The sequence below is a fragment of the Anopheles nili genome, chromosome X (assembly GCF_943737925.1).
Source record: "Anopheles nili chromosome X, idAnoNiliSN_F5_01, whole genome shotgun sequence".
NCBI classification, from domain to species: Eukaryota; Metazoa; Arthropoda; class Insecta; order Diptera; family Culicidae; genus Anopheles; species Anopheles nili.
The window spans coordinates 9,403,549-9,424,586 of record NC_071293.1 but is presented as its reverse complement, the minus strand read 5'-3'; the positions used below and the strand labels follow the sequence as shown (position 1 = coordinate 9,424,586).

The 21,038-nt window shown below is 48.8% G+C and overlaps 1 protein-coding gene across 1 annotated transcript in view; it reads right to left on the bottom strand.

Moving 5' to 3' along the window:
* The window catches only part of LOC128728913 (uncharacterized), a 28,706-nt gene extending 8,325 nt beyond the window's left edge, over positions 1-20,381 (bottom strand). The window contains exons 1-11 of the mRNA XM_053822563.1: positions 19,983-20,381; positions 16,887-17,000; positions 15,287-15,541; positions 15,172-15,225; positions 13,925-15,114; positions 13,763-13,854; positions 13,425-13,697; positions 12,772-13,293; positions 11,667-11,967; positions 10,914-11,375; positions 8,043-8,253 (exon numbers count right to left, since the gene is read on the bottom strand). Of these exons, the coding sequence (XP_053678538.1) occupies positions 8,043-8,253; positions 10,914-11,375; positions 11,667-11,967; positions 12,772-13,293; positions 13,425-13,697; positions 13,763-13,854; positions 13,925-15,114; positions 15,172-15,225; positions 15,287-15,541; positions 16,887-17,000; positions 19,983-20,381 (3,873 nt within the window). The remainder of the gene's footprint in view (positions 1-8,042; positions 8,254-10,913; positions 11,376-11,666; positions 11,968-12,771; positions 13,294-13,424; positions 13,698-13,762; positions 13,855-13,924; positions 15,115-15,171; positions 15,226-15,286; positions 15,542-16,886; positions 17,001-19,982) is intronic.
* Between the last annotated feature and the right edge of the window lie 657 nt (positions 20,382-21,038).

Sequence of the window (21,038 nt, the reverse complement as noted above, 5' to 3'; positions counted from 1 at the left end):
CTTGCTGGTACATACGCTGCTCGAGCGTGCAGAGTTCGCCCTGTCGGTGTTCTTGATGTTCTTGATGTTCTTGGTGCTGGTGTTGATCGGGATCGTACGGCTGGTGGCAGTGATTGTAGTGCATTCTACCATGAACTTTCCCGAAATACCCACTCCGTGTAGGGGTTTTCCCCACCCTCTTCGCGTGATCGTGGCAAGATCGTGTAAAGGTTAGAGGTAAAAGGACGTTCTAACACCACTGAGACACACGAAACCGCTTTTCACGAGCTATCTGCTTTTGATACGATCAATTTCCGCACACGCACGTTCACGAGTTCGGTTCACTTGCTGTTAAAAGCGCACGCACCCCACACACAAACACAAGCAAGAAGAAGAGCGAGATGAAGAAATGCTAAACTCAAAATTCTCAAAATTCACTTTCGCTTGGCTGCCCTCTGCACGGGGAGATGTTGTCACTAAGCTGGCAAGAATCTGAATGAATTCTCACTCACTGGTATTGTTGCATACCCTCTGCCCCAACGCCCCCCCCCATTCCCCTTCACCGCACTCCCCCCCCTTCCTCTTCACCCACCACAGTGCGCGGTGGGAAAATGATCCAAGAAAAATGACTCACGGTACTCGAACGGCGTCGTGTGTGCAGAAATTGGCAGCATCCTGCATCGCTGGATTCCCTTCCCTTTAACCCTCCCCCCCCCATCACCTTCCTCCCACCATGCACGCAAAAAAGTAGCGTTGCTCGCCACGAAATGGGCCGATCGAGGGAAGGTTGATACGGTTGGAATGAGTGAACTTCATTCAGGTGCATCGCTTGCATCGGTGGTGCAATACAGGTGGTTGGGGGAAGGAATGCAGTGGGTTGATTTGGTTCGAGACAATAGTAGCACTCTTTTGTGCGCCACTACGGATAGTGTGTGTGTGTGTGTTTGTGCGCGATGGTGTAGCGTGGTTTGAGCGAAAGAAATCAATCCACAGGTTTAAACGCACGTAACCATCATCCCATGAAGGATGCTAGCAAACGAGCACGAGATTTTTAAAGAAATGTGTTACAGACATTGGCATTTAAACGGTGTCCTGCCACTTCTTCTTTCTGCTATTCATCCCCTTCAGAGGACTTTCCCTCCCCTGTTGCCTATCTCTTTCCCACATTAATTTTCTTTTGACCGCTTACTGAGCAGGCGCAATTATATCACCCGTCAACTTCATTTAGTAACCTAGCGCGATTTTAGTTCTCAGCTTTCTCTGTCTTACATGGAAACGCTTCTCTCTCCCTCATATCGCTTCTTTCGCTTATTCTATCGCCTAAGATGGCCAGGTTCGACCGGACGCACCTAACGCGTTAACTAAACACACAATCTCCATGAGAGTGGATTTGAGTTAGAGGAGCGAGCGAGGCAAAGTGCCAACGATCAAGCACAGGAGCCTGGAAGAATAGGAAGCACTTGGGTGCCTGTTGACAAACCGCAAGAGAGCGTTGTGGTGCATCCCTCCACCTCGATTAACACTTTGAATCGATTAGACTACGGTTTAGGGCGGTTACTTTTGCTCTTAGTATTCCAACGAAGCATCTTAGCCTCTCCCCGCCTTTGCGAATCGGAGATTTTACGATCGGTCTATTATTTTTCCAATCATCTCGCGGCTGACCAAGAGCGGTAAACGGGGCTCGGGAGCTATTTTTAGACAATGCGCGTCCGAGGTGAAATACCAAGGCTCTAATATGGGCGTCTTAGTACATTCCTGCTGAATTCCATGCGGCAATTGCGATGGCTTGCTTTCTGAACATGTGCGGTAGTTTTATTAATACGTTGATATTGTAAAAGATCGTTGCGTTGGAGTGAATGTGATAAGTTAAGAGTTGATTAGTCGCAAAAGAAAGCACACACAAAATTTGCAAAGGGCCACTGACTGATGGGATATGTGGAAGTATTTCGTTTCTTTGCATTTTCATTGCATTCATGCGTGTTGCAAAACGCTCGGACTATGCAAATCTCCGCACAATATGAGCTTTCAAACAGCGAATTTAAAAGGGAATCTAAGCCTTTACTCACGGATAAGTCACGTGCGAAAAACAAACTACTTTTAACTATTCTTATCGAACTGATTCATTGCTAAGTAATATGTTACAAAAATCAGCGATAAATTTCGTGCACAATTGATTTCCCTCGTGCCGTTTTGTTCAGACTAAATATTTTTAAAATGAGTTTTAAATAAGCTGCAATGATCATATTTTATATCAACATCATGTGATTCATGTTATTCAACATGAAATTTAGAATATGGATCATTTTACGTCACATGTAATGTAATCAAAGTTGCAAAAATGATTGTATTAGCATCGAGAACATTGGAAAAACTAAAAGTGTTTATTTCATAATAAACAGGCAATAGTTCTACAAACCTACTAAAAGACCATATGAATCAATCAATGATAATAAATCAACGACAAAATGTTAATCTTGATATATTATGCAAAGCAAGTAATGTAGAGAAGCTTCCAAAACTACTATTTGTTTCCACATCTGATCAGATAATAAATGAAAGCTTTTTTGGAGGTTGAAAATAAATCAAACAAAGATAATCAACCCACAAAAACATACCCAAAACCTTGCCTTCCATGGCGAGCAATAAATGCTAGATATTATTTAGATTAATAAGTGCCTTTGATGCCCTCTCTAGCTATCGAGAATGTTCTCTCACTCCAAGCGAACTATATCAGTAAGAAGAGCCCTTTTTTCGCGCCCAATCCAACCCACCACAAAGGCAGGTACGTTTTTCCTTTTGAGGCATTCGGGGGCCTTTTAAAACCGCCCAATAAACCGCACGAAGCAACGCGGCTCAAGGGAAAATTAGCCTCGAAAGTGGGTTCGCCTTCGCCATTTCCACCCAGCCACCCGCACGGGGTTCGGTTTATTATGTTTTACAAAAAAAAAAAACGTCTCACTCGCACCGCCCTGCGTTAGTGTGTCAGTGTGTGCCTTCGACGATCGGTGTGCGTGTGTGTTTGATTTTTATGTTGTTTATTTTTTTTTTTCGGTTTTGAAGTTTTTTTTTCTTCATGTTGGAAGTGCCGCTCTTTCTTACGCGTGCGTTTCTCTATCATCCGAAAGGGATGGCGCATGTCGAGGGTGGAGGGACAACCCCGCTACCCTTACCCACACGCACGGGGTGTAAGCATTGTCCGGGCGGGGTGGGTGAGATGTCGAAAGTTGCAAGCCTTCCGATCGCCTTCAAGCACGGCTGAGTTCGTTTGCGATCGCCACACAAGGTTAGGGCGATTTTTCTTCGATTGCGCAGGACGCACCGACGCGTGGGAGTGGATCGGGGAAATGCAATCACACACACACACGCACACTCACGTACAATCGACCCACCACCCAAAGGTGGGTGGGGTCCGAGAAACGGAAATATATTCGAAAATCAAGCGTCAATTTCGAGCGCGGAAAAGCAACAAAAAGAGCAAGCGAAAGAGACGGCAAGATGGGCGATGGGTGCGGTAGGGGGTAGCGGAGGGTGGCCGCGGCTTTGGCTTTTCACTTTCGCGCAGCTCCACCATTGATACGGTGCCGTGATATAACGTTTTCTCACTCCTTTCGGGGTGTCTTTTGCGAAATTGCGTTCTGCACGGGGCATTGAGCCCTTAAGCGACTGCCCGCTCGTAAAACACCCGCACCGGAAGCGACCCCGCAACGGGAGGGTGTTTTTGGTCAAACCACCCAACCACCCACCAACCCTCCTCGCCCCTTCGAAGGGGTCTTCCACGTCTCGCGAGCACGTCGACGGTCCCTTATGGGTACGCGCTTTGCATACGAAAAGGGACGGGCCATCTAGAGGGATGGCGGGGGTGGTGGGAAGGGCGAAGGAAGGGTTGCCTAATAAGTGCACTCGCCGGCTTCCAGCCCCAACAAGGACTGGGGCCCGGTGGGGGCGAAATTCTTCACCAATGATATCACACCGATGCCGCAGAAGGGGCCTTTGAAACAGGGTGGGTGGGTGGAAAATACGAAAGGAAAAGGGGTGGCCAATGCTTGGAGCGCGGGAGAAGCTTCAGGGCAAGCGAAACAAACACTAACTTCAGCTATTTAAGGTCCTAGGTTCGGTTTTTGGGTTGGAAGGCCCTGTTTTGGGTGGGAAAACCCACAAACCCGGAAAAAAGCGTCACCCCTGGAGGGAAAAGAAGGTCACACCCGTTGTTCGTTGATTGGGTTGCATGGTTGGAGGGTGGTAATCACCCTTTTGTTGATTGGAGACACTTTTCTCTAAGGTATTTTCCACCCCATCGTTTAGCTGAGCCCACCCTTGACAGGGAGGGTGGTTGTTTTTCCACCGTAAATCACCTTCAATCAAACACTGCACAATACTTGTTTGCTTCTTCTTCTTCTTTCTTGCTTTCGTTTCGCTTCGGTAGTGTTCGAGGATTTCGACAGAGACATAAAAAGCACAGCCACACACATACACGCACGCACGCGATTTGCGCCTAAGCGTCCTTGGGAACGGCGTTTTCCCGGCGATCGCTCACCACCCCCCACCCCCAGCCGGTATGGCGGGGGGCGGAAAGGGAAAGAACACACGCCCTTTTCCCCGGACGGCCCTTCCAGGATCTGCCAGTTTGTGGCCACAAAACAACACACACACGCGCACACGCACACACCACTGCCACCGGAAGCGGGGGAGGGAAAAGGCAGGATGGGAAAAGGAACCCGAATGGAAGGAAGTGAGGTGCGAGGGCCGGGAAAATGAAGGAAAAAGGGAAAGAAAGGCGCGCGCGGACGCGATCGCGACTGTTGCGGATTCGGCAGCTCCCGCTGTGAGCTGGGGTTTTTGGTGAACTACTGAGCCGCGCTTCTGTTGTGCGGTCGTGCACCACCCCACTGTGCAGCACTCACCGGTGTGTGTGCGTGTGTGTGTGTGTGGCACGACCCCTCCATCGGATCTCTCACGGGGTGCCGCTTCACACGTGTGGTTTTTCTTTTTTTCTTTTGCATTTCATCACCTGCAGGGACCTCGAGGAGGTACTTGGTGGAAGGAGGGAAGGGGGAGGGGAGGTGGAGCAAGGGGTTGGCGATTTTTGTTTATTTACGGAAATGGAGGAAGAGTGATGAGAGGAAGAGGAAAGGCTCTTTGAAGGGAGCGCCAAGGATCGCGAGAAATAAAACATCCTTCCGCAGTGAAGAGGTTTTTCTCAAAAAAAACGAAGCTTTTTCGCAATCGTGTCTTATCGTTGGATTTATCAGCGATTTGAAAGAAGAGAAAAAAAGCTGAGCTGGGAGAAGGATGAGAGAGGAGGAAGAAGAGTAAGAAGATCTTGAAAAGCCCCTAAAAGCGCATTATCGATGGTTTCAAAAATAAAAGAATTTCAAGAGCTAAATAACGCTTTTCCCAAATGAATTAAGTGTCCAGGGTGTATTTAGCGGTTTTTATTAACCGTTTAGAACGTTATCGAGCACAAAATGAACATGCTAAGTCACACGATAGTGACTTAATGACACTTAAATACATCAATAATCGGCAGAAAATGTTAAACTAACTAAAAAAAGTGTTAATAAGTAACTCAGCGCATACTGGTGACGATAAGTCTAGCGTTGACCCTTTGTTACTCTTTCTCTCTCTCTCTCTCTCTCTCTCTCACTCACTCTCTCTCTCTCTCTTCCTGTGATGACACACCCGTAAGTCTCATCAGCAGCGCTTGCAATTGAACAAAATCAATGAGTCGCCCCATCCCAATTCGGAAGCCACCGCGGACGTGTTGAAAACGATACATACTCCTGCTAAAGAAGTGTGCGAGCTGGAAGTGCGTGTCGTCAAATTCCTGCGCGTCACCAGCGTTGGGTGTCGCGCCCTTTTTTCGCCCTTTGCCCATCGCCCTGCTGCTGCGGGTGATAACGCGAACGCACTTAGCAAAACAAAACTCGACACATCGCCAACAAACGGCCGAGCTTAGGTTGTTAAGGGTGCGGGTGATGAAGGAGGCGGTCCACCGTACCTCTGGCATCATTGTCTCCCCACAACCCCTCCCCGGGTGGGGGGGGGATAGTTCGAAAAGAGAAAAGCGCGGCGGAAATGGTCAGTGGAAAATATGGAAGAGAAGAACGCCGCTGGCGGGCGTTGGGGCACACATTTGCTCACGTCTAAATGCGTGCGCCATTTATATGCTACCATGTTGTTGCTACCTCCTCCTTCACCCCCCCCCCCCCTTCCCCACCACCCAACAGTATTTCTTTTCGGGTTTTCTCTCTCTCTCTCTCGCTCGAGCGCACGATCGAGATGCGTCGTTATGGAAGTGAAAATGCCTAATTGCTCCGATTTTTATGCGATTCACCGCACCCGTACGAACCCGAGAGGAAGGTGGGCGAGAGTGAGGTGCGAGTGTGTGTGTGTGGGAGGAGGAGAAGGAGGTGGTGTTTTTTTTTTTCGTTTTCAGTGGGAGGGAAATTTCGACAGTCGAATCAAACCGCGCAAGGCCTCGACGAAAATTGCGCGCGTTTGGGTTGAGAAAGACGGAGCAGTAGGTATTGAACATAAAAAAAAGACAGGTGAATAAGAGATGCGCTCATGTGTCCGGAACGATTGAGAGGGAGCGAGAGAGAGAGAGCGAGAAAGAGATGGGAAATATTTAAAGAAGAGCAGCAGAGCGTTGAAGCACACAGGGAAGGGGATATAAAATTGATCGTCGCGATCGTGACGGCGATACATGCACGCCCGCGGAAAGCAAATTGCCAAAAAAGTAAATAAATAAATAGCCGTAGAGCCCACCGGAAGCTACAGTGAGAATGCCCCCCCCCCCTCCCCGGAGAAATGGCAGCCACCTTCACCTCCCGTCGAAACGGTGCTATCAGAGCTCGAAATGAAAAGTTTTCCCAGACCGGATAGCGCATCGAAACCGGGGTCGTACGGCGTGAAACGAGGGTATCCCTGGGTGACCCTTGGGAAGGATAGAGAGAGAGCGAGCGAATGTGCGAGAGATGCAAGGGGTGGAAACACATCGGAGGGTGAGTTTTGAAGAAGCCACGGAAACGCTTTCTGCACACGGTCGGTGGGTGGGACGATGGAAGCAGAGGAGTGAGTGGGGCAAGGGGAGGGGAGGGTAGGGGGGGAGGATGTCACGCGGGGGTGGGTTCGAATTCGAAAGACTTCACCGTCCGCAAGCGCATCATTTCTCCACCACCGTTCCACATCTCGGCGACCCGCGAGTCTGTGCATCACTTTCTCCTTTTTCCACCCGCGCGGTGGGTCGGGGCAGAGGGTCGTGAGGAGGAGCGGGGAGGGGTTAACCCACGTCAGGAAAATATTTTCGGTCACTGGCGGGCGAGGCGCGTTGGGTGGTGCGGAATGAAAAGCTTGCGTATCAATTTCCAACACCGGGTTCGTCGCTTTAACGCTCATTGAAATTCTTTTGCCAATTTACTCGGAAAAAGGGGCTGAAAAGTGGCGTTGTGCGATTTTCATCGTAATTTTTGCCGATCAGAATCGAACTGGCCCCCCCCCCCCCGTTCGCGATGGTTCGATCCCTCAGCGAGAGCCCGCACACATTTCGCTTTTTACGACCAATTAAAGGTGTATGCATTTTCATATTGATTAACACATGCAGCCGATGACGCGCACTCCTTTCACCCAACCGTTTTGGGGGTGGGGTTTTTTTTTTTTACGATTGCAAGCCCCTCCGGCTAGGGGAAGACCACACGCCATCGCCAATTTCATGGGGTGCTGGTTTCTTTTACACTTTAACCTATTTATCGGTGGGCGCGTGAAAGCCCGCGTTGGCCCAGCGGGGCATAACGGATCGGGACGAAATTTATTTCGTGCCATAAAAGCTAAACCCGCCCCACGTTGGTGTGCACTTTTTTACTGCATTTGCTAGCCGCTGCAGTCTGGGCCACCCACAGCCGGTGATGGGCGTAACCTTGACGGTTAGATCAGCTTACAGACATCCTTAGAAATCGACGTTCTGAGGTGTTTGATTTTTTTTTTTCGAAATTATACGACTTCTGACCATCAGTTTCTCACCCACTTCGATCGTTAGAGGTAAAGGATAAAGGCGTATGACTTACCTGGTTCGAGTTTTTGCCCTCACGGACCAGGGCTAGCTTGAGGTGATGGCCACGAAGCTCGGCATGGACCGTGCGCCAACTGCGATCGGCTGAGCGTTTGCCATCGATCAGCGTCACCTTGACGTGTAGTTCGCCTTCACGTACCAGCGGCTCCGAGCTGTCGGCTGCTCCGTCCCGGAAGTGTGCGAGTGCTTTCGATTTGGTCCCGTGACTGCTAAAGGTGCGTTAACGCGGGGAAGAAAGAGAAAGGACACGGGAAAAGGCGAGTTTTCTCGCGGTTAGTAAGTTGTGGAGATGCTCCTGCGTACGGACGGGACCAGGCTTTTCCGGTCCCTGCAGGGCATGCACGACGACATCCAGCAAACACACGCACTCTCACACACGCGCACGAACACACGGGAACAACATCGAACGCACACGCACGCATGAAAGGAGGTACAATGGAGCGAATGGTCACGAAAGATGTTGAAAGTGGCAGGCAGCGACATCGATACACTGATAAAGAGTGAATATTACAATAAAAGTGAAAGAGAGAAAGAGAAAGAGAGAGCGAGAGAGAATGAAAGAGAAGAGGGATGTCCTCGGAAGGCGGTGGAGTTCGACTGTCCGATTGCGAGCTCCTTTGCCGAAGGGAAATATGAAAATTCAGATGGTTCTTTTTCGTGGTTGAAGTTCGTCAGCTTATTGATTGGAGGATTACTAAACGACAGAGATTTTGCATAAAAAATTACAATGCTTTTGTACTCTATTGGTGCAGGAGTTAACATGTTTCAAATCAAACAGAAACAAATTTTAATTTTGAGAGTGAAAATTTAAACTTTAAAATTATTTAAAGGCTCACTTTCAATCAATTTATGCAAAGAGCTCAAGCATAATCTTAAAAGCTACAAATCATAAGAGCGTTTGAATGAGCACAAATATTTTCTATCGAGTTACTGTACTGTCTAGTTTTGATTGATTGTAAGAAATAATTTCTAGAAAAACCTTTTTCTCATGTATGTTTTTTGCTACATAGTTGTACAAAAAATTATATTAGATTAACACAAACGGAAATTTGATTCTTGAAATTACGCAACCGACCAATTTCAACCATTCGCATAAGAGAAATTAGCAGCATCTGAATGGTAAAATCGCACTTTGCTACAGACGACGTTGAGCGGATGTACCAAAAACCAAAGTTGAGTGAATAAGAAAGCTCTCTAACGCGGTTTATGATCCTTCACAGCGCGATAGCATACAACACCTAGGAAACACTAAATACGTGCTCACACGCACGCGCCTTAACACCCCCAAGCACACACACACACAAACATTTATAAGAAAATACAGCAAAAATGAACGGATGCGATGAGGCGACGTTTGTGGAAATTTAGAAATTTTTTTGGACAATAATTTACAATCTAAACGAATAAATATGTACAAAAAAAGGCGTAAAAAATTTTCTTTTTGTAAGGATATCGTGTCCTTTGCACATGTGTGTGAGTGTGTGGATGGGTTTGTGTGTGCCAGCGTCCTGTGAGCATACACATTCGCATGAACGGCTCCTTCTCGGTCACATGGAAGGAGCCGATGGGATATGAACGACTTCGCTGGGCGCGATTGAATGAAGATGCAACGAGATTCCGATAATGCAAATGAACACCAATTAACGATTGCTTATTCACCCTCTGGTCCGACCGCTAGCATGTCCCGTGGCAGAGTGTTAGAGGCGTGGGAAATGATTGTATCATAAACGTCACCGTGATTGGTGATTTAGCTCGCTCGTTTAATTGCGCCACGCTTGGTATGAAATGGAGACATGTTCTATTAAACGCGCGCACATTATGAATATCTAACAGCGATTTCAATCGCACTAGCACGCGCCCGGCACCTAAAAGGGGAATGTCCGTGTGGCATGTGGTCCGTACCGTACCAACAACAGCAATGATCGTAAAACGCATCCCACAGATTGATTGCAACCGCGATCGGGATGTTTTATAGCCCAGATTCAAATGCAAAAGAATCAATCTGCGCACCGAGACAACTGGCGTTTTGCATTTCTTTTACGATCGCAAGCTGCACCGTGTGCGAAAAATAATTGGCGTCCAAAGCGGGAGCGTTTCTCATTTTACTTCCTTTCTTTCCTCGGCGGACGTTTAAACGTCAAATGTCAATGTCGCGGGTTAAGTATCTGCATTGTTGATGGCGCGATTGCGATCGCGTGACACTTGCAGTCGAGGTAAATTACATTCTGAATCACCATAATCTTTAGAAAATTTCTTTCTCCAATGATAGATCATGTGGTGAGAATGAATTGATGATAAATGCACAAAATGTATACAGCTAGGCAAAAATTAGCAGTATTATTTGACGCAAAACAAAGTAATTCTTTTTTTTTTCCGATACGCATATAACATTAATGTGTTTTCACAATCGTTAAACGTTCGCAAAGTATTACAAGTTTAAAAGGTTCTAAATAAAAAAAACGATCGCAAACGAATTGCGTTCTGCCTCCTGCATGCCTGTGCTAACAGCTCAAGAAAATCTGCTCCTTTATAGCGAGTGTTATCTTAAAAAGTTAAGATCAGAAAAAAAACGATTATTCAATATTGTCGTAAAAAAAAACCACTACCACGCGGACGCAGCTTCACGATCAGACCGAAAGATGAAAGCAACACTACACAATCGAACGAACAACTCCGCCGAAAAGAACAACAACGAACACGGAAACACAACACTCTGCGGCGCAAAAGAAAAGGACTCGCAACATCGAAACAAATAAAACAACACGCGAGCGCACACACACACACACGCGAGCCAAATAACGATGGGAAGGGTGAGAAAGGGAAAGATCTGGGGTATTGGGAAGGACGTTAAGCGTTTTCCGCGAACCTCTGAGCGAAGAAGTAGTTGCGCGTGACGACACCACCTGCCGTCGTTGTGGTGATGACGTGCAAATGGCCAAGACTTCCGGCCGCCCCGAACAACCGCCCACCACCGACCGGTGTCGTGGTGACGAGGGACGCCGATCGGCCCTTCGCCCTTGCGGCACCGCGCCGTTCCACCGGTCCGATAACCTCACCGTACTGCTCACAATCCTCTTCGTCCTCGTCGTCGTCATCGTCGTCCTCGTCGGGCTGGGGGTGGTCAGGAATTGGGGGGGCACCGGTCGGGCGAGGGGTGTCGGGGCGAGCACGGGAACGCTTGGTGGGTCCGGGTTCACCTGAGCACTCGGATTCAAGGATCGGTGGAAGAAGCCGCGCACCGGAAGGTGGTTCTGATTCCGGATCGAAGAGCCGCCGGAGTGGCTGAATGTCGGTGGTGAGACGAGGACGGCGCCAGGGGCGGTAGGCACTGTCCGCGTGGAGGCGAGAGAAGTGGGAGACAATGAGAGAGCGAGAGGAGCGAAATAACGAGACAGAGAGAGAGAGAGAGAAAGAGAGAAACTGAATATGCGTGTGTGTGAGTTAAGATAAGACGACCGAAGAGAGGACCGAAGCGACGAGTGGTGGTGGAGGTGCTCAGCGAGCTTTCAAAGAAGACAAAAGGAAGACGTCCTTCGAGGATGTAAAAGGACGATGGTCTCCTGGTAGATCGACGTTCAGATCGACGGAGAGGCAACATCTTGGAGCCCAGAGCACCTACCTCTTGAGCTGCTGAGGCTGCATTTTGGTCATCGATGGGACGTCCTCAGCTGCCGGATGTTGGGTTGCAATCGTTGCGTTGGTCGATGGCTCACCGGAAGCTGACTCTTGGTCCGCATCGGGTGTATCAGCTGCCGGCAGCGACATCGGGCTGCTATCAGCGTCACTTTCCAGCATCTGGAACAGGTTGTCGTGTGCTGTTGCGCGCAGGTACGAGATCCTGCGCATCTTGCGTTCATCTTCCTCGAGCAGCAGCGGATGGGGCTGCTTCTGGCGCATCACGACCGGTGGTACCGAACCATCTGTGTTAGGTTTTGAAGAAGGACATCGGATTAGTGAACGCATGCAACAACTCTTAGGCTCACATCGGTTGATTGCTCTCGTCCAGCGGTGGAAGAAAACGCACAACTTGCATGCACGGCAGAAGGATTCAGAATTTCGAGAGGGTTTTAGAGAGAGGAGCGAGCGTTAAGGTGAATCACGCGGGCATAAAACGGGGCACGATGCGGAAAGTTGATGGAACACCTTCACGAGAGTCCTTTTGTCAATGTCAACCGCACCGACACCTAACAACCCTGATTAAGCTCTTGTTCACCAAGCGACTAGCAGCTGACGAGTTACATTGCAAGCATGCAGAAAATTTTGTCTCGAAAGTTCGAGCAAAAGCTCGATAACTACTCCAGTTTGTAATCCGACGCACTCGTAGAGCGCCTAACGGAAGGGACAGATGCAAGTTAGGTTAACTTTAGTTATCTGAAGGAAAGTTTTTTGGGTTATTTTTTCAATCATTAAACTAAGATTTCAACTAACGCCATAGCAGTGCGGATGGTGAGGATGAAGCTCTTCTGCAGTCGTCAACTGGCAAGGATCTCATACCAGACATGCAACTCAAAAAACCTTAACACAACTTCGACTGCTGAATGAAGACACTTTGAATAGTTCAAATAGGGTCCAGCTTCATCATCAACATCTTCGTGCTCAAGACCCAATGGCCTGTTAAGTGTAGCTGGCGTCCGAAGGACATCCAAGGATTAGTGCGCAAAACCCTTTCCGGGATCACAGTCAGTAGGAAGCAGGTGTTTGAATTAGTGAAAATGCACGCCAACCTGTGCAGAGGTTGAGGGTTGTAGGGCGCACCGGAGTAGGCCCAGCCCCACCTCGGAAAGGCGCCACCACACCGGACCCCAACGCCGTCTGCTCATGGCCAATGCCAAGATGCATCAGCGGCACGGACGACGTGGAAGATACGGACGTTTCCATCGCCAGTGGCGAGAGTGGTGCGGGTGGTGGCGATGTCAGTGGTGGCCGGTGGAACATCTCGATGTCCCCAGCACCACCACCACCCTCGCCAATGTCCCCGTCAGCACCCTCACCGACGAGGAACTGCCGCAGCTCCACGATCGTTTGGTTCCGGTGTAGCAGCTTCAGCCTAGCCTGCTCGGAATCGGCCGGCGATAGGGGATGGTGCCGGTGGGCGGCAGCGTAGGTGCGCACGGCTGGCACCGGCCGGAAGGACTCGCTTTCTGACGCGAGCGACACCACCGAGCTTCCGGGTGATGGCTCAACCATGGCGGCGATCGAGCCTGGACTTCCGGCGGCTGGAATTGGAGCTCCCTGGACCCAGAACGCTACGCGAGACGTCCCGTGAGAGGGTGCATCCGAAAGGGGGGCGAATGAAGAGAACGGTCAGTACACGACAAAATGGCGCCCAGGACACACTTCCTGACCCTTCACCGGTGGTGGTGTCGATGTCGATTACCTGTCGAATTGCGAACCGCCACCGAGCGGTACGAATCATCCCGGATCGGTTTCTGGCGAAGCTTTGGACCGGAACCGAGTGGTCCTAGTGGTTGCAGCGCATCCTTATCCTTTTCCTGGGGCGTCTCGAACGGATCCACCGGCAACATCGATGAACCGCTGGTCAGTGAGTTGCGCGAATCTCGTGTTACGTTCGATTCCACCGAAAGCGACCGCAGACGTACCGGCGTCCGGCGCGATTCCGAATCGGAGCTGACCGAGCGTGGCTTTTCCTCTGCGGGAAAATACAAGCGACACATTAGCATTGGGGTTCGAGCTTTCAAGCGCTTTTCGTCTTACCGATCGACTTGCGCCAGCCTGTGCTTTCGGCTTTCAGTTCGAATTCCTTCCTGCGCACGGCCACATTCGGCACCACCTGCTTGGTGTTGATCCTGTGGAAGAACATAGTGAGATGGTTAGTGTTCCTACCGAACCATAAGTGGGCGCTTTTGCTCTACTCACCTGCTCAACTCGCTCTTGTACAGATCCATCCGATCGATTCCCTCAGGCGACAGAGGCCGGCCAGACTCGAACAGTTTCGCTTTTTCCGAGACGGCGTGCATGCTGTGAGGTGACAGTGGCACCGTAGCACCACCAGTCGGTGAGGATGGTCCAGCCGGTACGGTGAGTGTAGCCGGTGCTACGATCGCTAGCGATGGTGGTGCTGATTTCGGTGGGATCTGCATTGAACCACCGACACCACCCGTGAAGAAGTGTTCCCTTATCGCGGACAGTTGGGATGCGTGCTCGCGGCCAATCGATGATGAGGACGCAAACGACGAACCGCCGGTGACTTTCGACACAGCGCCCGTGGCTGACGGTGACGCCGAAGCGGTTGGAGATGAGCCCGTCGATGGGATCGAATTTCCCAGTGATCCGCCAGACGAAACGGTCGATATAGTATTCGGTGGTGATGCTGGTCCACCAGTCGCTCGGGAACCGGCAGTGGAATCCTGCATCGTGAATCCACTCGAACCAGGAGACGTCAACGAGAGGCTGAGCGTGTTTGGTGGCCAGACAGACTTCTGCAACCGGTTCGGACGAGCGTAAAACTCTCGTTGCTGCACATCACTGCCAGCTGCTGTGGCAGCAGCGGCCGCAACAGCCGCAGCAGCAGCAGCTGAAGCAGCGGCCGTGTTTGGTGACTGACCCGTCGTTGCAGGACGTCGAAGAAACTCCTCCTTCTGCTCGAGACTCTTGCGCAACCGTGACATGATGGCACTGTCACCGTCCATCGATTCCGGTTCCTTCGCGTGCAGTGACATCTTCGGCAGGTACTGCGGTTGCTGCTGGTGCACGTACTGCTGCTGCTGCTTGAGCGAATCGTACTCGAAGAGTGTCGGTGATTTTGGGCCACCACCCGGAAGCAGCTGCAGAGTTGGTTGCTTCGGCAGGTGAGGTGTTGCAGTTAGAGCTAACATCTTCGGCAACTCGGTGGCGTGCTTTAGCGCTCCTTTACCAGCTGAGCTTGGTGTTACGTTATCTGCCGCGATCTCCTGCAGCGTGCTGTACAGCGACTCTTGCTTCTCTTGCACACCCTCCAGCGAGAGTGGATGGGCTGTTGGTGGTGGTGGTGGTGGTGGACGTCTCGGTTTGGAAAACGCCCCACTTGCCTTTGATGGCAGCATCTGCTGTACCGGAACCAACTGCTGCTGTTGTTGCTGTAGCTGCTGCTGCGGTGGTGATTGCTGTTTCGACGAGCCATACACCTGCGGTTGAGGACGCTGGTTTGTTTCCGGGTTGTGTGCGGTTTCGCTGAAGAACTGAAATAAAACAACGCGTCAGTATCCAGGGCAGTACTTGTCATTTCGTGAGGTGGCTTACCGTTTGCAGGATGTCGTAGTTTTTCGGCACCACCTGCAGTGTGAGTGTCTTCGGTGTCTGCTGGATGGTGGCGACGACTTGCGAGTATGGTATTGAGGTGACTGGGACGCCGTTGACGGCCAACAGTCGATCACCTTCCTGCAGCCCAGCCATGTGAGCTGGCGTGCTGGGATGCACCTTCTTCACGAACACCGTGTCCATCGGTTGCGCAAAGTTCAGCACTCCAACCGCGGCCAACGGGAACGGGGCGTTTTCCTGTTCGTGGAAAAGAGGTGTACAACGTGAGAAATAGTTGTAGTAGCAGTCATCATCGATTGATGAGTATTATAGAGGTTCTTTAGCAGGCTTTGACATGGTTTACTGTGTGTTCGAGACACTTAGTTTGGCGAGATGAATAAAGAACGTGTGCTTTCTCATAAAATTTATCTCAAGACCATAAACAACATGACTTTACTTATGATAATAATGTCTAAAATCTTTTTAATAATATGTCTAAATAACAGTTTTTAATAATATGTCTTTTAATAATATGTCTAAAATCTTTTTTATCATAATCTCACATTGCGAAGCGTATGCTTAAAATGTTATTATACGCTTCTATTCAATCTGACAAAAACGTTTCTACTAAAAGTTTTTACAACAAAGAAAAGATTTGACATAGAAAGGATGGACATTAGGTTTCATGAACAGATAATACGTTGGTATAAAAAACGATTTCAGTCTGTTATTGCAAAAACGATTGATTGTTTTGCTTATCGATAGCCTTATCGCCTTAGTTTATCATAAAATTCGTACTAGGTCCGATGAATTTGAGTGGTTTTGGTTTCCCCTGAATGCTTACTGGCTCAAATCGAATGAAATAAATGTTTTTTTATTTATAAATGTTTATTTTAATTTCTTTTTTGTGTAGGTTAGCAGTTTGAATTTTTAATACTTTGACCGCTTTGAATATTCGGCAGCTATTGAGTGGCTTTATAAATTCGTCAGCTTTTAAAAATTGAGTTTGTTATTTAGATAGGTATAGTTTTACACTTTAACAAACATCTCACATTCGGTTGATATTAAACATTTTAGATTTTCCTAACATGTGGCCTTTCGATCTGATAATTTGATTGGGTATTCAAATTTTGATTTTTGAGCTTTTATTTGATTCGGTTTTATCTTTAACAACCTATATCAGGAAATTTTAAACAAACTAAAAACACATATATGGAAAAATGTCAAACACAGACGTAAAATGATTTATTCACGTGATTTGAAAAATGAATTTAAAAAATCAATTTATCTAGCATAATGAAAATCGTGTGGCAAACTTTGCGGTAAACTGTATCCACAACACAAACAACACCTTTTCACATATGTAGCTACTGCTTCGTCATGTTTGATGGCAATTTCACTCTACATTTCACAAAGAACGTTGTGGATAATGATTTGTATGACACTAGAAAGATTTCCAATCTAATTTTTTGAAACTTTCTGAGAAACTTTCACAACACATTTAATGTTTGATGACGTCCATCGTTTTGCATAAAACATAATGAGCGATGATGTTTATGATGTTGAACGCACCCTAAACGACTTTATAGATCTGTCTACTTACCATGATCGAATCCGGTGGATAGACGATGAAGTGGCGCAGCGTGAATCCGAAGTCACCATTGTGGCGATGCAGGATAACGATCCTCGGGCCGGTCAGGACTCTAGTAGCGACGATCTGTTCGGAAATGTAGCCAACAAGGCGAAAGAGTACGGTTTGGAACGGGAGTGTCACAACCGTTTCGATTAGTTTCATGAAGTTTTAACGTTTTAAAATCATATAATTTAATTGTAATACGTTCAAGTGCAATCATTTCGACCGTCTAGCGTTTACATCCGACACCAACTAAAACTAATACCAATAGAAATATCCAAGCAACCGTTGTAACAAACTTGCTACCGTCCATTCCAAAATAAGGTGAAGCTGTGAGGTTGGTGGGCTTAGTAAAATGTAATTTGTTTCTTAGAATACTGTATAATATAAATTTCCAAACCCAAAATTGATTCTAATTTTTTGCACCTAAAAATCCATATAACACTTGCTAAAATAACCAAACCTATATTTTATCAGCTGTAGTTAAATAGCCGTCTAAAATCATGCCCGTTCATAATAAATCTATCGCTACTCCCATCCAGACAAACGACTTTTAGATATGCTTGCTTTCAACCGAATGGAATCTAAAATCATTGTAATGCTACTCCGTGCAGATTAAGTGGAAAATAAGCGTTACGAAAAATACACCAAGAACTTGGCAACGGTTGGAATGATACAATGGCATGACTTATTTCCCTCGACGCTAGGTGTGGTTCGTTGCATTTTGCTGAATCTGCAAGAAGGCGTGATGGAATGGCGACTTGCGGGCGACCCGAGCTGTCGAAGGAGTTTAAATTTTCTATCTGCGTATTCAACATCGTTTCCCGGCAGGTGTAGGGTGCGAAATTACCGACGGTATTATATTCTTTTGATCGTTTAACAGGGCAAAATGATGTAAGGTGGGAGTGTCTGGCAACTCGCTGATTCTGCTGCAGTCGATAATTGAAGCTGCAGCGTGCAATTCCACCATCTCGCGATGACGAATTAGACAAAACTGCAAGCACCGATTATCGGGCGTAAATCGATGCTTTGACCATTTGACTGACTGACTGTTGAAGGTAGACAGGGAGATTTTTAAATTTTCGAATGGAAGTGCAAGCAAATGGCGAAAAGCTTGTGTTTGACCGACCGAATGGGAGATTACAAATTGTTTTACATCACAATCTCAACAAGGGACATGAGCGCGAGCGCTTGAGGGCACAATTTGGGCACGATTTACAACCCCGAAACCGCTGAACGACTCGAAATTAGTGCAATTGCATCGAATTTCCCGTTGCAACGAAAAGACATAAAATACGCGCACAAGCGACGAACCCTCGGTGGTGAAATTCCCATCGCTCGGTTTCGGTGATTGACATCCGATTTGGGATCGAAATTACCGCGTTTCGATACAATACCTTGACCTTACCATGGCGAAAGGGAGAAAAAATAAATAAAAACCCTTGAGTTCCAAATCTGAATCAGTTCCTTCGGGCGGCGTGCTCGAAATCGAAAAGCGTGCTCATAAATTCGCCCATTCCGAGTCCAAAACCCCGTCGGTGGTGGGCGTGGAAAAGAAGGGAACCCCTCTCGTTGAACAAGCGGAAATAAAGAAAAAAAAACCGGCAGCTCGCAGATAAAAAAAAAAGAAACTCGCGTAAATCATGACCATCATCCGTTCCCGAAGCTTATCGTTGAGCGCCTCTAACTCACCCAACGAAAAAGGCTTCGCCTGGGTGGGTTATTTTGTTGTCCTTTGCAAACAAAAGGCGCTTTAAATCACGCGAGTAAAATTAAGCGACCGCAGGACCCGCGACCAGAAGGCCCGATTCGCATAAATAACGATCGCGTGAGCATCGTCCGGTGGTCTCACTTTATGGTTCGATTGTTTCACCATCACCGTGCATCACACGCTCATTGGCAGCGGTTCACGATGGGCTCCTTGAAAACCTTGAACACACACACACACACCTGGGCGCAGGTGACGAAAGTCGCTAGAAGAGGTTCTCGCCGGCTCGAGACAGACCCAAAAGGGGGAGGCCGGAAAAAGCACCCATTTGCCCATTTTTGGTGCCCGTCGGGATGCCCGAGCATCCTTGCCGCGGGACCTACGCACCTCTTTTGGGGTTGGCTGCACAGTGAAGAATGAAAAGAAAACCGAAAAGCCCCCCCCCCCCCCCCCCATCGAAATTGGGTCACCTTTCCCCGACGGGTTGGCTGGAGATGAATCCCACACGATCGCCAACCAACGGACCCAGGACCTTGGAGTATCGCGCGACTCCACTAGCGACTGAGCGAATTCTCGTGTGCATCCTCCTGAGCTCCCGAAACGGTGTAGGTAGCATGGATTGAGCCCCGAATAAGCCCGACCAAACCGAGCCTACACGTTTGTTGGGTTTTAATTTATGATCTCGAAGGCAAAAGCGCGCGAGAAAGAGAGAATTCGAGCGGATTATGCTGCCGCGTCCAGAGCCTAGACCAGGACCAGCCCTAGTTCGGTCAATAAAGTGTAAGCTAATGCCACCTCCTGGTTCCAGCCCTGGAACTGGTTCCCTGGGATTGCATCGATTGTCCGGTGGGATTGGAATTTCGGGCTAGAATGCCCAAGGTCCGGTTTGTCGAATCTCGAGACTTGCAGCTCATCAGAACACGCTTCTTTTTTTTGTCCCGACGCGGGATCGGCTTCATGCCGCACGCAGTAATTGTCCCACCTGGGTGGGGGGGGGGAGCAGAATTTGGATCCCAGCGTTTTCGAGCTCCAGCTTGGAAGCTACTGTTGGAATGTGGTGCAATAAAACAAACAAAAAATAAGACGCTCAAAATCGAAACCCGTAATCAACCGATTATGGTTTAAATTTTACAACGACGCACTGATTTTTGGGAGTCACACATCGGGCACACACACACGCACACATGCACGGAAAGGGAGTTGAACTGGCTTATGTCTGGGAGGTCCTTGGCTCCTGTTCCCTGCACACTAAACGAGATATACCTGCAGGCGGGCTTGGTTGATTGCGTACGATTGATTGAAGAAAAACAACGTCTATTTGAGCCACAAAAGTCTCGATCGCGCCCAACTGGTCCTACCTCATCGTTTTCGTCGAGCTCGCGCAGCCAATCGGCGGTTTGATGGTCCTCAATAAACACCACCAGACAGTCAAAATCATCGTCCTGATTGAACCGTGCACATCGATTGCGGCCAGTTTCGAACCGGAGTGGTTGACCCGGTGATGAAGGTCTACCAGGGACTGGTGGGCGATTCGGGTGCACACTCTCGTAGTACGTTAGCCCATCTTCACACCACGGTGCGAGCGGAAGTTGCGATTTGTTCCGGCGTCTCGGAAGAATTGGGGCACCGGGTGGGCGCAACGGCTTTAACCGCTCGTATCCATCGCAGGAGCTGCAATCGTCAGAATCGGAGAAGTTCCGTGGTGGCAGCGGAGGTGGCAGATCGTCTTTCGCTTGGCTGGACTTTTTGTTGCCCATCCTTAAGGGAGGGGGAGCGAAAGAAAGCAAAAAACCACCACCCAAAAAACTACGCCGAAAGGGGACGAAGAAAGCTGCCCAACACCGAGGGAGTGACCTTCACAAAAAGCGGAAATAAAAAAAAAAGGACTCGCAGCGCGCGAAAGGACGAAAGGACGCTCACTGGACGCTAGTGCACCTGTTAAGGGCTTTCGCGAACTTTTTTTTAGGCAAGTTTAGCACGATTACACACACGAGCACACGCGAGGTTCACGAATCAACTGTAACAAGGCACACGAATGTGAATTTACACGAAAAAATAGCGCACAAGTGATCTTCAGAGACAACTTTCCTCCAGCAGGGTCGATTATCGACTGACCGTTCCGTGCGGTTCGATCGTGACAAGAACGTTCGTACGCTCGTAGCCACACCCTTCAAGGGTCCCCCTCCCCCCCCCGCCATCAGCCCTCCTCCTCCCTTTGATCTCCCATTCCTTCAAGTGATCTTCGCGTTCCTATCGCGGCTCGTTTGAACAGAGAAAAGTGCGAAAGCGCGCGAGAGAGATAGCGAGAAGGCGCGCGCATGTGTGAGGATCCGGAAAATTCTGCTTAGCCGAGGGGGAAGAGGTGAGGTGGTGATGCGATTGCACCGAGCCACATCTCTTCTCAGTCCCCCTCC